This window comes from Odontesthes bonariensis, chromosome 22, assembly GCF_027942865.1.
Source record: "Odontesthes bonariensis isolate fOdoBon6 chromosome 22, fOdoBon6.hap1, whole genome shotgun sequence".
NCBI classification, from domain to species: Eukaryota; Metazoa; Chordata; class Actinopteri; order Atheriniformes; family Atherinopsidae; genus Odontesthes; species Odontesthes bonariensis.
This window is the reverse complement of record NC_134527.1, coordinates 2,332,350-2,346,975: the sequence shown is the minus strand read 5'-3', so window position 1 is coordinate 2,346,975 and position 14,626 is coordinate 2,332,350. Positions and strand designations below refer to the sequence as shown.

At 41.8% G+C, this 14,626-nt stretch overlaps 1 protein-coding gene across 1 annotated transcript in view; it reads right to left on the bottom strand.

Annotated features, from left to right (window-relative positions):
* The window catches only part of dcc (DCC netrin 1 receptor), a 368,701-nt gene that overhangs the window by 12,631 nt on the left and 341,444 nt on the right, over positions 1 to 14,626 (bottom strand). Inside the window, exon 28 of the mRNA XM_075455474.1 lies at positions 9,154 to 9,302. Coding sequence (XP_075311589.1) covers positions 9,154 to 9,302 — 149 coding nt within the window. The remainder of the gene's footprint in view (positions 1 to 9,153; positions 9,303 to 14,626) is intronic.

Sequence of the window (14,626 nt, the reverse complement as noted above, 5' to 3'; positions counted from 1 at the left end):
CTTATGTGGTGTCATACAGCTTTGTGCCATGTTCCCTCATAAGATCTTGAAACTTTTTCTCCCAAACAGAACTTATGGAGCACATTTGTTTGCATTCTGCCTCGTCGATGATGAGGTTTTTACTTTCTTTAATAAAGTCCCCGACACGCTGCCAGCTGTAGCCGAGTAACCTGGGTGGTAAGCTAGCAGGTAGCGTCACACATTGGTTTGTTTCTACCATTCATTAAGTAAAATCTTAAATACTTTCAAACACTTCTCAGATTATTTTGGGTCACGACTGTCCTCTTATGATGGCTTTGCTTGCCGGTTTCTTCTACTTTTGTAGCAACTTATCTAACGTAACGTGCTTTTACGCCAAGCTAACATTAGCATGTGCCTCACCTGTCTGCAGCATTTACAGTAACTCCGACGTTTTCTACTTTCAGACAGATGTTTGAACTTCAAAGTGTTCATGATCCCAATGTTTTATTGGGAAAACAACTGATATTGTGTTGAAAAAGTGAAGATTCGACCCTTAGCAAGATGAGATTAATATTTCTAATTCAAATGCAGTTGCTTCTGTAGCATAATACTAATACTTTGTACATATATTTTTTATTTTTTTACATTTTATTACTTTATTCTATTTATATATATAATTTTTTTTTTTTTATTGCTCCAAACAGACCAGGCCAAATTCCTCGTGATGTGAAAATTACTTCTCAATAAAATCTTTTCTGATTCTGATAACTGTTGAATTATTTAATTCTTGATATGTCCCACGGTCATCAAATAAACAGACAGTTTAAAACCTTAACGGCTCGAAATAAAAACCCTAATTCAGCTACAGGTTAATCATAAGTAACACTTGAGCTTTTCAGCTCGGAAACTGTTTTTAGTTCAGCTTCAGATCTATTTCCTGCAGAGAGGTCTGAACCCACTGGTCCAGATTTAAAACTCCAATAATTTAAGTTGAAGCTTTTAGCATGACCCCCACAGTCATGCTGGATTAACTTCTGACAGCTTTCTGCCACGGGGCAACTCAACACACCCTGCAGCCATGCATAGATTTCTATAAAGCCTCTATTTAAAACATGTTGAGTCAAATAAGAACGGTTCATAAGCAGTCGATCTGCCAGCAGAAGCCGTTTATAACAGAAACGGACAGAACCAGGGACAGATTACAACTACTATAAGCAGTGCACTGGAAAAAATACCCCTCCAAAAATAAGTAAACAAACAACAAGTACAAGATCTTTTTGCTTGAAATAAGCAAAAAAAAATCTGCCAATGGAACTAGTGAAAATCGGCTTGTCCAGATTTCTTGAAATAAAATGTGATATTTAGGACTTTTGAGATAAAAGTGATCTTGAAATTAGCTTAAAAACCTCTTCAAATGTCAAAAAAAAAAGCTTGTTTCATATGATATGTGACTCAAAACAATATTTTTTCAAGACTTTTTCATTTAATAAGATATTCCAGATGTATTGTATTAAAATAAGTCCCTATATCTGGCTGAAATAGAACTTGTTAGGCAGTTGTGTCTTATATTAAGTGTAATGAGATATTTTGACTAGAAATGAGACAAATAGACTTGGTAAGACTTTGATTTTTTTCCAGTGTTGTGAACACTTCTGGTTGCATCTTGTATGTCTCTGTGGTCTTTTACTAGTTTATTTCATCCTGATACACGACTCTTACCGTTTAAATCTGCTATACTTTAGTTGATCTAGCATATTCACGTGTTATTTTCAGTTTAAAGAAGGCCATTAATACATTAATAGAAGCTCATTAATACTTTTTTTTTTTAAATAAATGTCCAAGAATTTGGCTGAAAGATGCAGTTTGTCTGCCTGTCCTGATGAATTTATTGAAAATACATTTCATGTTGTTACACTCTGGGCCTGTGCAATATGTATTTGTCCTCTATGAGCTTCCTTTACTCTTTAATCTGGCTGCTGCCTCTCTCTTCAGACATAATTTATAACAGATTATCACAGATGTTGGCTAAAATAACGGCCGGAATGAGGTCAGAATCTTTAAAAAGGCCTCTTTTTATCGTTGGGTTCAGTGTATTGCAGCTTTAACCTCCTCAGTCTGGCTTTCAGGTGACACAATGACTGCGGAGATTCACATTACAGGGAGTGAAAGGAACAAACAGCACCTGAAAAGCTGTTTTTATATTTATAATACGCATCCGCTGACCTTTGGACCTCCTGCTGGCATTCAGAGGGAGACCGTAAAAGCTCATCCAAGAGCCGGAATTCCCACTTTACACGGACTAAAAGGCTTCTGTAAAAATCATTACAGAGTATCAGAAAGTTGTGAGAAAAACCTGCGACCTCATCTCATTTACTGACCCAAAACAAGAGTTTCACAGGGTCCTAAATGCTTTATCGGTGGCACACAGCGTCTGTGGATCTTTATGATATCCTGCCATCACTGTCGGCCCGCTGACCTGGATTCACACTCCTATAATCCCACAGAACAGAGTGAGCAGAGCGCGTTTAACCTCCGTTTCACACCACAGAGATAACTGAGGCTTACTGTCCGGCTGCTCCGGAGAGATCAGGGAGAGCCGAGGGAAACAGGGAGGTGGAAACAGCCATGGGCTGTGTTCCAAACCGCATACTACATACTGCATACTTCCATACTGCATACTACACACTGCATACTGCATACTACATACTCATCGATCAGACAGTATGCAGAGCATTTACCCACAATGCATTTCGCTCCTGCCCGAGCCGAAATCAGCCGGCCTGAAGCTGATTTCCCTTAAGCTCTAAACTCTGTAAACTTTAGCAACATTTGAAACATTTTCAGGAGAGAAAGTAGTCGTTTAGATCCCCAACGTGTTGAAAACCTGACAAAATACCGGCTGTTTATAATTTTGTTCCCACGAATTCGGCGCTACTAAAGCTAGCCGCAGTGAGCAATGCACTTCCTGTTATTTTCACAAAATAAAATACCCGTTGCCTTTTATCATAGGGAAAGCCATTACCATACAATTGGTGCTTTTGTTTTGAAAACAGGAAGTGAACCTACCCTCGTTGTAGCTAGCTTGAAACTGCCGTTTTGACAGGAAATGACGATCGGCGACGTCACGTTACGTTGCATCTTGGGTAGTTTGAGTATGAGTAGTAACCTCATGATGCATACCCAACATTTCGGAGAATCTAGTATGCATCCGGGAACTTCTCACTTACTCAAACTGGCATACTAACTCAGAAAGTTAGTATGAGTAGTAGGAGAAGTATGCGGTTTGGAACACAGCCTTGGTGTCGTGGAACAAACCGAACACAAAGCAGCATTTAAAGGTCTTCTGCTGTATGAGACATTAACGATTAGCTTTTATCAGGAAGATACGGCTCTGAATGAAACTCTGGCATGGAATCCTTCCCTTCTTCATCCTTAAGAAGTTCAGTTCTTAACATTTGAGCAACAAAGTTGATGGAAGTAATGATCTTAAAAATGACTTTAGGTCTGGGTGGGCTGTTCCTGGCTGAGCTGGTGAAGTTCGTTCTTAAGCTTTTCAGTCAGTGAGTGAAACTAAGTGCTGAGATAGAAAAATGAAGACTGTCGGTCTGTATTGGCTGAAAAACCCAAATCCTTCGTTCTGCTTTGGGTGAGACTGATGTGGATCATGCATGAGACAGTTTGGTGTGTCGTTGAAGAGGAATCAATGGGCTCTCACACACTGATCCCACAGAAGACAAATTGTTCTTTCATTGTGTGGCTGATATTATTCTGTAAGTTTTCTATAAACTCTTTGACAAACAGCCCTAACCTACTTTCAGCCATCAAACAGGGAGTTCCTGTTACATGCAGCACGAGAAAAAGAGCAAACAAGTGACTCAGATGCAGCTTTGACAGCAGATTTAAGTCATTTTTAAAAAGAAATACTCTAAATAAAGGGTTGAAACGTGTTCACAGCTTCAGCTCACTCTCAGGAAACGGTTTCCGACTGTTTCAGATTTAAACCGACGGGCTGAAATACAACAACAACCTGATCAGAGATGAAGGGACAGAGTCCCACATCTATTTTATAAATGCACATTTATGCTGTACGTTCATGATTTATTCAGCCTGCGTGGCGGTCCGATAATGTGACCGTGCGTCTGATGGACAGGCCAGGGGGCTGATGGGAAAAGACCAGATCGATTCCAGAGACGGACCTGCTGACCTTTAACATCTCCTCCCTCTCCCCATCCCTCCATCTCATTTTCTCCTCTCGTCCTCCTCGGTTATGCTGCTGATCCCTCTCATCCTCCTCATCTCTTCTTCCTGTCTCACCCCAAAGCATCCCCCTCTCCTCCCGTTGTTGTGGCAACCGCCTCCCCCCTCCCTCCTCTTTTCTCCTCCAGCATCCCTTCTTCTCCTTAAGTTCCCACGGCGATGCCTCGCGGCTCTCCACTTCCCCCTCATTACCCCTTTTCCACCCCGTTCCATCTTTCCTTTTTCTCGTCCCCTCCTCTCCTCCGGTTGCCGTGGCGACACCTCCTTCTGTCCTATTGTCATTGAATCACGCATGAATATTTAACAAGTCCCCGCGTCCGACATCGCTCCACATCATCTTCTGTCGTTTGTCTTGTCCTCCTCTTCTGTTTCCATCAGACAGTCTCTCCATCCATTACAGCCGACTCCCCCATATTCTCCCTCTCCATCCCTCCACTCTTCCCCCACTCTCTCTGTCTCGTCTCCATTTTCTTCTTTCCTCACACTTTCTTCAGATTTTTTACTTGATCATCTCGACTTTCTGCTGATTTCTGCCCTCTCCTCTTCTTCTCCTCCGTCTCTCTTTCATCGCCTGCATCCTTTTCTGTTCTTTTTATAATTCTCTACACCTTTCTCACTCTTCTTCTTCTTCTTCTTTCCTGCATCCTCCCTCTGGTCTCTCTCATCCATCTCTTTAACACACACAGCTGTACATCCCCTTCCTTCCTCTTTTTGTTAACTTTTCCTCCACCTTTTCATCGCTTTCTCTCTCCCCCCCTCATCTCGTCTCTTCTTCTCTTCCTCTTCCAGCCCTTTCTCCCCCCCTCTCTTCGGTTTCCCTCACTAATGAACTGTGTTTTATTCCACAGCTGAAAGGCCACTGACACACTCGGGGGAAGGAAACAGGTGTGGTACCAGCGCTGGCTGCATGTAAGCGTGCGTCCGTGAGCGTTCCTCGCAGCTGTTTCTCTTTACTGTACGACTCAAACTTTAATAACCCCGTTTTCTCCATGTTTTGGGGGGATTTTGGGGACAATAACAAGGCAGTTTAACTTCAAACACGAAGCTCTCTCTGTGTTTGAAGGAACCTCTTCCTCATTTCTACTTAGTTATTCATTAAATTACAAAGCGCCATTACGTCTGATTAAATATGAATAGGGACTAAGAGATGGGTAAATCTCTCACTGAGAAACATCTGTATCCAGCCACAAGATAAAGTAAGTGTGACGTGGGGATAGATTATAAAGCAGAGCTAAATAATCTGAGTTACAGGGGTCAGAGGGGTCTTATTCATACAGGCTGGTTCAGATTGACCTGACAAAATAAGAGTTTTTCAGAGAAGGTGTTTGGCTCCAGTCCCCCTGTGACACTGAACCGGATTAACTGGGTACAGGGAACAGATTTATGGTTGAACATCTGTCCAATATTTAGCCAATTAATAAATCAGATCACCTGACAACAAGAAGTTAAAGACGTGTAGTAGATGCCCGAGCATTAAAGTTTTCTGTGGCTTTGGACCAAATTGTCAAAGCGTTGGGTTATAGGTGGGTAGTAATGAGTTACATTTATTTGAGTAAGTTTTTGAAAACATTATACTTCTAGGAGTAGTTTTAAATCTCTATACTTTTTCCTTTTCCTTGAGTAGATGTGTGCAGCAGAAACTGTCCTCTTACTCCGCTACATTAGGCTACAATGAGCTGGTTACTTTTCTTCTTACCTCTTTGGTATTCTACGCCTCATTATTTTTATCCCCCCGCGTACGCCTCATTTTAATGTTTTATTCTGACAGAGAGAGAGACTTCCGCCAAAGGCTCTACCACCTGACTGTGTTCCACCAATCAGACGCAGCCGTGCAGTCTGGTCACGTGACCGTACTCGATCTCAGCGGCGGGACGGGTTAGCTTTAGCATTAGCAGTCGTAGCAAACAAAGAAAGAAACAGATGAAAAATGTCAGAACCAACGGTGGGAAATGAAGACGCAGACGAGGCCTCATACTGAAAGCATGTTTACCTTACAAAGAGTGAGAAACAGCAGCTACATTATGTGTCTTCTGTGGCAACCAAAACAAACGCACATTTCAGCAGAAACTCAACATCTAACTTGAGGAAACATGTAGCGCTAAGTTTCCTAAACTCGTTTTTCCCCATGGATAGGTGAATGTTTGTTTTTTAGGTTACATATGGGTTACATATGTTTTAAACATTTCTTAAGTCTCTTTTATTTTTTATTGAACTTCTTGAATTTACCTGGATTATTTTTAATTTAAGCTATTTTGTAATTAATTAATTAATTTTAATTTATTTTATCAATTGGATGAACTGTAATTTGCCTAAAGATGATTATTTAGTATTTTTGTCTGTCTGATTGAATGCTTGTGTTAACAAATAAATCAGACGTTACTCAACAGTTACTCAGTACTTGAGTAGTTTTTTCACTGAGCACTTTTTTACTCTTACTCAAGTAATTATTCGGATGAATACTTTTTACTTTTACTTGAGCACATTTTTTAGCTGCTCTGCCCACCTCAGGATTTAACTGCTGTACACCAGCAGCATCTAACAGTCTGGTTCGTGTCAGTGTCGTAGAGACGTTTTTCTGCTCCTGAACATCCAGAACGGATCGTTCGGGTAATATTTCCCAGCAGTCGGCAGCTGTCATCGCAACAGGAGGATCGGTTATTTACTTCCCCTGTGAGTGATTTTAATGCAGTCGCTGATTGATGTGCTTCCAATGGGAGACAAGGTGACACCTTCTGGAAGGACTCTGAGAAACAGCCTCAGATGGAAGGACGTTACAACTCTGTTTCTCAGGAAAACGAGCAGAATTAACTGTTGCAGACTTGGTGAAAACATCAGCAGCATTCTGTCCGATGAGGATTAATGGCTCGTCTCTACGCGTTGCTGTAAATTACACAAAGTCTGAGCGTATCTCAGACTCTCATCTGACATGGTGGACTGAAGCAATGGGTGTTCTGCTCTTAACGGGCGTTTCCCCGTTAAAGGGATAGTTCACCTCTTTTGACATGAAGCTGTGTGACATCCCATATTAGCAACATCATTTCTGAACATCTTCTTACCCCCTGCTGCGTCCTGTGAGCAGAGTTCCAGCTGAGTTTTGGTGTTGATGAAGGTAGTCTGGCTAGTTGGCTGGGGTTTAAAAAATAAAGCGTTTTGCTTCTCAAAACAATATGTGTTCAACAGAGTAATACATTTGCATCACAAAATGGTTCTCCAGGAAAAAGTCAGACCTCACAATCTCTTGGCCCTATTTTCTCTCCCTTCGTATCACTGCCTGCTGCCAACAGCCGCGCCTGTTACGCTGTTTGCTGCTCGGAAGCAGCGGACTGCTCGCTCTGCACAGCACATAAACAAAAAGGAAAGGAAAGGAAACAAAAGGAAAGGAAAGGAAAAGAGAAGGAAAGGAAAGGAAACAAAACAAAAGCAAAGGAAACAAAAAGAAAGGAAAGGAAAAGAGAAGGAAAGGAAAGGAAAGGAAACAAAACAAAAGCAAAGGAAAGGAAACAAAAGGAAAGGAAAGGTCTGACTTTTTCCTGGAGAACCATTTTGTGATGCAAATGTATTACTCTGTTGAACGCATATTGTTCTGAGAAGCAAAACGCTTTAAATTTTAAACCCCAGCCAACTAGCCGGACTACCTTCATCAACACCAAAACGAGGCTGGAACTCTGCTCACAGGACGCAGCAGGGGGTAAGAAGATGTTCAGAAATGATGTTGCTGATATGGGATGTCATACAGCTTCATGTCAAAAGAGGCGAACTGTCCCTTTAACCAAATAACTGATCAAATGGAAGCAAATTTGGAGAAACTGAAGACAGAAACTGTTCCTACAATGAACTGTCTCCAGTTCTGCAATCTTCTGCAGTCGTCATCTGTGGAGAAGGGAGGCATCTTGCTGCTAGCTAGCCTAGCGGTTAGCACCTTTCCAGGCTACTTAGCTTTAGCTCAGTGCTAGGTGCCCAGACGCTGTAAATCAGGCTTCAGCTGTGTGTAGGCCACGCACACGGAGCGCTGAAGATAAAGAACTATAAGAAATGTTGCTGTTTCTGTTAAAAAAAACTTTAATCCCAGAGATTTATAAGTGTCCAGAAGCTATCGCAGGTAGGCTCACATGGAAAAAAGGGGAAAAATCTCCATAAAATCAATAAAATAAGCAAAGCAAGTAGAGAGCAAGTAGAGTAAGCGTCCACAGGACGAAGCAGGAAGCAGGAAGGAATAACTATTAGGCTCCGTGGAGGAGCTGTGTGACCATTTCTGCCAACATTCGTCCAGAAAAATGCAGATTTCTTCAAGTGTACGGCTGTGACCTCACTAACCTGGAATGACCAATAAAACACGAGCTCACGGACAGTTTCTCATTGCAACAGTTTGCCGCTCAAACAAACAAACCAAACAGCGTAAACATGTCTGGACACAGTTGCCTGCTGGCTTTCTTTTTTCTTTATTTTGTTCTAAATGTCTTTGTTTGAGTTTTTTTTAGAGGAATTTCCACTCAGGAGCACTATTAGCATCTAAACTCACAGCGCAGGTTTGTTGTAATGTAGCCTGAAGCACGTTTATATGGCAGTCATCAAACAGCTCTGTGCATTACTGCCACCTAGTGGTGGTAGTGACGCATTACCACCAACTGTGGGTTAAATCAGCAAAGCTCCAGTCATATAAGCGATTAGATTTCTTATAGTTCAATGACTATCCTCCCCCATCCACATTATAAATGTGGACTGTTTAATTTCATAAAAACTTTGATCTAATGTACCAGAATATTAATAAGCAAGTTGATTTAACTGATTAAACATTATCATCAGATTATTCTTCATGTTTTTAATCATGTTTACTTCAGGATTTGAGGCTAAATATTTACTCCAGCACATCCAGGGCCAAACGGAGGAGCCGAACTCGGCGCCCCCTCCTGCAACGCCGGCTTCGTGCAGACTTACGTTGGTAGCTGAATCCTCGGCAGGCTTGGCTCCTCCTTCTTCCTGTAAGTCCGGCGCCGTCGGTACCGACACGGGCAGCAGTGGAGAGCGAGCTTTGCCGGCCTGACCCAAAGAGGCCGTCTTCACCTGGGGCTTCGGAAGGCTCGCACCTGGACGAGAAGAGGCGATTCAAACATTGGGTGAACTCTTAGAGACTTGTTTGTTTTTAGACTGGGAGCAGAGGTGGGTAGTAACGAGTTACATTTACTTGAGTGAGTTTTTGAAAACATTCTACTTCTAGGAGTAGTTTTAAATCCCTATACTTTTTCCTTTTCCTTGAGTAGATGTGTGCAGCAGAAACTGTCCTCTTACTCCGCTACATTAGGCTACAATGAGCTGGTTACTTCTCTTCTTACCTCTTTGGTATTCTACGCCTCATTATTTTTATCCCCCCGCGTACGCCTCATTTTAATGTTTTATTCTGACAGAGAGAGAGACTTCCGCCAAAGGCTCTACCACCTGACTGTGTTCCACCAATCAGACGCAGCCGTGCAGTCTGGTCACGTGACCGTACTCGATCTCAGCGGCGGGACGGGTTAGCTTTAGCATTAGCAGTCGTAGCAAACAAACAAAGAAACAGATGAAAAATGTCAGAACCAACGGTGGGAAATGAAGACGCAGACGAGGCCTCATACTGAAAGCATGTTTACCTTACAAAGAGTGAGAAACAGCAGCTACATTATGTGTCTTCTGTGTCAACCAAAACAAACGCACATTTCAGCAGAAACTCAACATCTAACTTGAGGAAACATGTAGCGCTAAGTTTCCTAAACTCGTTTTTCCCCCCATGGATAGGTGAATGTTTGTTTTTTTAGGTTACATATGGGTTACATATGTTTTAAACATTTCCTAAGTCTCTTATTTTTTATTAAAGTACTTGAATTTACCTGGATTATTTTTAATTTAAGCTATTTTGTCATTAATGAATTGATTTTAATATGTTTCATCAATTGGATGAACTCTAATTTGCCTAAAGATGATTATTTAGTATTTTTGTCTGTCTGATTGAATGCTTGTGTTAAAAAATAAATCAGAAGTTACTCAGCAGTTACTCAGTACTTGAGTAGTTTTTTCACCGAGCACTTTTTTACTCTTACTCAAGTAATTATTTGGATGAATACTTTTTACTTTTACTTGAGTCATATTATTCTGAAGTAACAGTACTTTTACTTGAGTACAATTTTGGGCTGCTCTACCTTTACTGCCTGGGAGGCACCGAGCTGTAATCATGCAGAAAGCTGATTTGATATCTTAAATAACTCATCTCCTCTGGGACAGAAAGGCGAGTGTAACCGGGTGATCTCGGTGATGGTTTTTAGACTTAACAGCCAAAGTGTAATCACTGATTTTTAAGGCACAATCAAGAATCTCAGAGATGGAGCAGCATGTATTAGAGATGGTTTTAGAGTAAAACAGCAAACGCCATCTATAATTTCTAACTGTAGGGGTGGAATAATCAATTATTTAAAAAGCGAATGTGTAAGTATAATCACGAGTCTAATCAGACAGATCTGGGAGTTCAACGGCAGATTTTAGAGGTCAGAAGGTAATCGGTGCTGCTGGAGAGAGAAGGCCGAGCGTCCTCTGTGATTTACGTGATTGATAATACGGACATCAACGCTCACAGAGCCAGAGTGACACTTATTTCAGAGACAGAACATGTGGGGGGAATCGATGATTTTAGTGATAGGATGATAAATGTCATCTCTCAGTTCAGAGGCTAAATGATGAATATTATTGATAATTCTATAGGCTGGATGTGATGCTGTGGGGGAAAGGGCGGATCGATTCTTTTTCATGACAACAAGTTCTTCCCTTCTGATGCAGATGCTGGAAGTTTATCACAATCTACTCCTTTTCTTTGACTCTACCACCTTCCATACGGATCAGGGACTGCCTCCCGACTCTGGGCTGAAAGGAAGCTGCCGGAGCGTCTGAATTTCATCCTTTATGCGTCCGTCTCTTACGCTTTAAAAGCCCGCTGGCCCGGGCCAACTATTGAGTTGTCCCATAAACCGGGAAAATACATAAATGAATATATGGGTCAGTCCTTCTTGCGTAGTAAAACTTTAATATTGACATCCACACGGCTGCTGGCAGGAAATATTTGACCTGGTAAACACGTAGCTGCTATTGATCGCTCTAAATGACGAGTTTCCACGCAACCAAGTGAACATTCAAACGGAAAAATAGACCATCCATCCATCCATCTATCTATCTATCTATCTATCCATCCATCCATCTATCCATCCATCTATCTATCTATCCATCCATCCATCTATCCATCCATCCATCTATCCATCTATCTATCTATCTATCTATCTATCTATCTATCTATCTATCTATCTATCCATCCATCCATCTATCTATCTATCTATCTATCTATCTATCTATCTATCCATCTATCCATCTATCCATCCATCCATCTATCCATCCATCTATCTATCTATCTATCCATCCATCCATCTATCCATCCATCCATCCATCCATCTATCCATCCATCCATCTATCTATCCATCCATCTATCCATCCATCTATCCATCTATCTATCTATCCATCCATCTATCTATCCATCCATCTATCTATCTATCCATCCATCCATCCATCCATCCATCCATCCATACATCCATCCATCTATCTATCCATCCATCTATCCATCCATCCATCCATCCATCTATCCATCCATCCATCTATCTATCCATCCATCTATCCATCCATCTATCCATCTATCTATCTATCCATCCATCTATCTATCCATCCATCTATCTATCTATCCATCCATCCATCCATCCATCCATCCATCCATACATCCATGGTTTTCCAGTGAACACTGTGCATTCCTTTCAGTGCAAAGAAAGGAGAGTAAAGGAATGAAAGAGATTACAGGAGAAAACGAGGCTGGGAGGACCGATGACCCTAAAATGACCACGACATCGAAACTGAGCAAAGAAGCGAACGAATAAAAAGAAAGTCAACCTTTAAACGCGTTAACCTCCTCAGTATAAACACCGTTCAGGAAAGGACGCCTCCAGGATTCAGACTGAGGAGTGAAAACAAAGAAAAAAAAAAAAAGAAAAAAAAAGATTGATGTCTATTTTTTCCTCCTCATCTCAGAGTCCCTGAGCAGTCTGTCTGAACACATCCTGAGGCTTCCACTACCAACAATCCTCTCACTGCACTCCTTCACTTCCTGATCAATAAACATCTCTTCTGCTCCCAGAGAAACAAAACACCTGGAGCAGCCCGAGGTACGAGCCGATTACACCCGAGAGCCAGAAACACTCCGGTTTCAGCTGCCTTTAACGAGGTGGAGAAGGCCGACTCCTTTAGTCTTCCAGCTCCACGTGAGGATTCTATCTTTCGTTATAAACTGCCAACAATTAAAGGAAGAAGAAGAGCTGGCCACACACCCAAAATGGGGGAAACAATTAGGAAAGAAGGTAAGAAAAGAGGTCAAAGTGGCCACATTTCTCACTTTTCAAACAGCTGCTAAAGGTTCAGGTCGCTCACATCTGAAGATGTGGAAGAAAATTCTGAACAAAGTCTGGTACCCTGAAAATGAAACATATCAAAAGCTCAAGAGTCTTAGGATTCAGTAAGTTTCAGAGTTATGAGTTCATTTCAGCCATATTTGGACTGGAGAAGCAGGACTGCCATAGATACCTGCAAGTCAGAGACTGCTATAATAACAAATTACAAATCAAGGAGGAGAAGGAATGCAATTTAATCTCTATATTTCATGAGGCATGTAAAAAGAAAGATAATAAAAAGTTGGTCTCCAGAATATATGAAAGTATACAAGCCTCTAAAAATCACTCCATTAAACAAAAATGGGAGAAAGAGTCAGAAACACAAATATCAGAAGAGACCTGGATAGAAATATGTGAGAAACTCAACATCTTTAAGAGAGTTCGGCTGGAAGAATGTGGTGAGATGTTTCATAACTCCTAAATGAACTGCTGTAGAGACAATGTGCTAACCCTAATGCTAACCACTTCCATGTTTTCTGGGCCTGCCCCAAAATCCAGCCATTTGGGAGGGAGGTGGCAACCGAGCTAAATAAAATAAAAGGGGTGGATCTAGATTTTTCTTTTGTTCTTTTATATCTCGGTAATAAAATCCCGGAAACAGTCCTGCATAAGGACAGGCACCTGTTCAAGATTCTTTCTGTAGGAAAGCCATAACCAGAAGGTGGTTCTGCAACCAGATCCTCCAACACTGAACCAGTGGGATCATTCAAGAAATTAATTTTTTAAATAAAAAAAACATTTAAATAACAAAACCTGCGTTAATGCGCGATAAAATATTTATCGGCGTTAAATAATTAACGAGTTAACGCGATAATAACGAGTTAACTCGCCCAGCCTTAGTTAAAAATAAAATCCCAGCTGTAACTTTGACCATGCGCGCACACAAGTCAAACGAAAAAGCAGAAAAAGCAGACAAAGAAGCCCCAAACTCTCCTGCATGAAGCGGATGAGAAGCCGTCTCGCTCCCTCCAGAGACGCCACGTCTCCTCAGACACTTTTCATCTTTAACCGTATTTACTTCAAACTCTTCTCGGGATCAATAACCCCATCCCTTCCATCCTCACCTCCTATCGCAATAAATCTCTCCTCTTCGGCTTCAGCCCAGAAACGGAGACAGACACCTCTGATGTGAACCCTGGTGGGCATTTCACACCTCCACTCCGGTGCATCAGCCACCTTTCTGAGCAGACGTGCCTTCCACCGCATTCCTCTCTGACAAACCCCCCCTGAGGGCGTACCAGGCACCGTGAAGCTCTCTTTTAAGGCTCTTTCTGCTGGGGATGTGTAACCTTTACTTTGGCTCTGTGCTGCCGCAGATAGCTTAGTGTGTTTTTTCCACAAAGTGTTTTATCTGGGGCTCGGCTCGGTTTGCTTTCAGTGTGACGAGAGGTCACGCAAATACCAAGCGGCCGCTCTTTGGTTGGAAATAAAGATGGTGGAACCACAGACGGTGTGCCAGACTGAGCCGCCGGTGCGCCTCTGGGTTCACGAGGCTCCGGAGAGCTTCTCAATTGGCGCTGATTACCATCATCAGGTTTAAGAGCCCAGTTAGCCGGGATATGAAAAAGATTAGCATGAGGCAGCCTGCAGCCTCCTCTTGTGACCTAAAAGCTCTAACCAGTCGGAAAAAGGGAAACTTTTCTACAAATCTCATTTATTTTCATTTATTCTCATGCATGCCACTGAGTGCGAAGTAGTTAGCGGCTCTTCCAAAGGCAGCAGTGCACATCATTTACTGTGGTTACACTCACTGGGTCTACATGGTGAGAGTAATGCAATTAAAGCTAGAGTTGGGTTATGCTCCTTATTTGGCCAAGGATAATTATTAGGGCTGGGCGAGTTAACTCGTTATTATCGCGTTAACTCGTTAATTATTTTCCGACGATAAATATTTTATTGCGCAT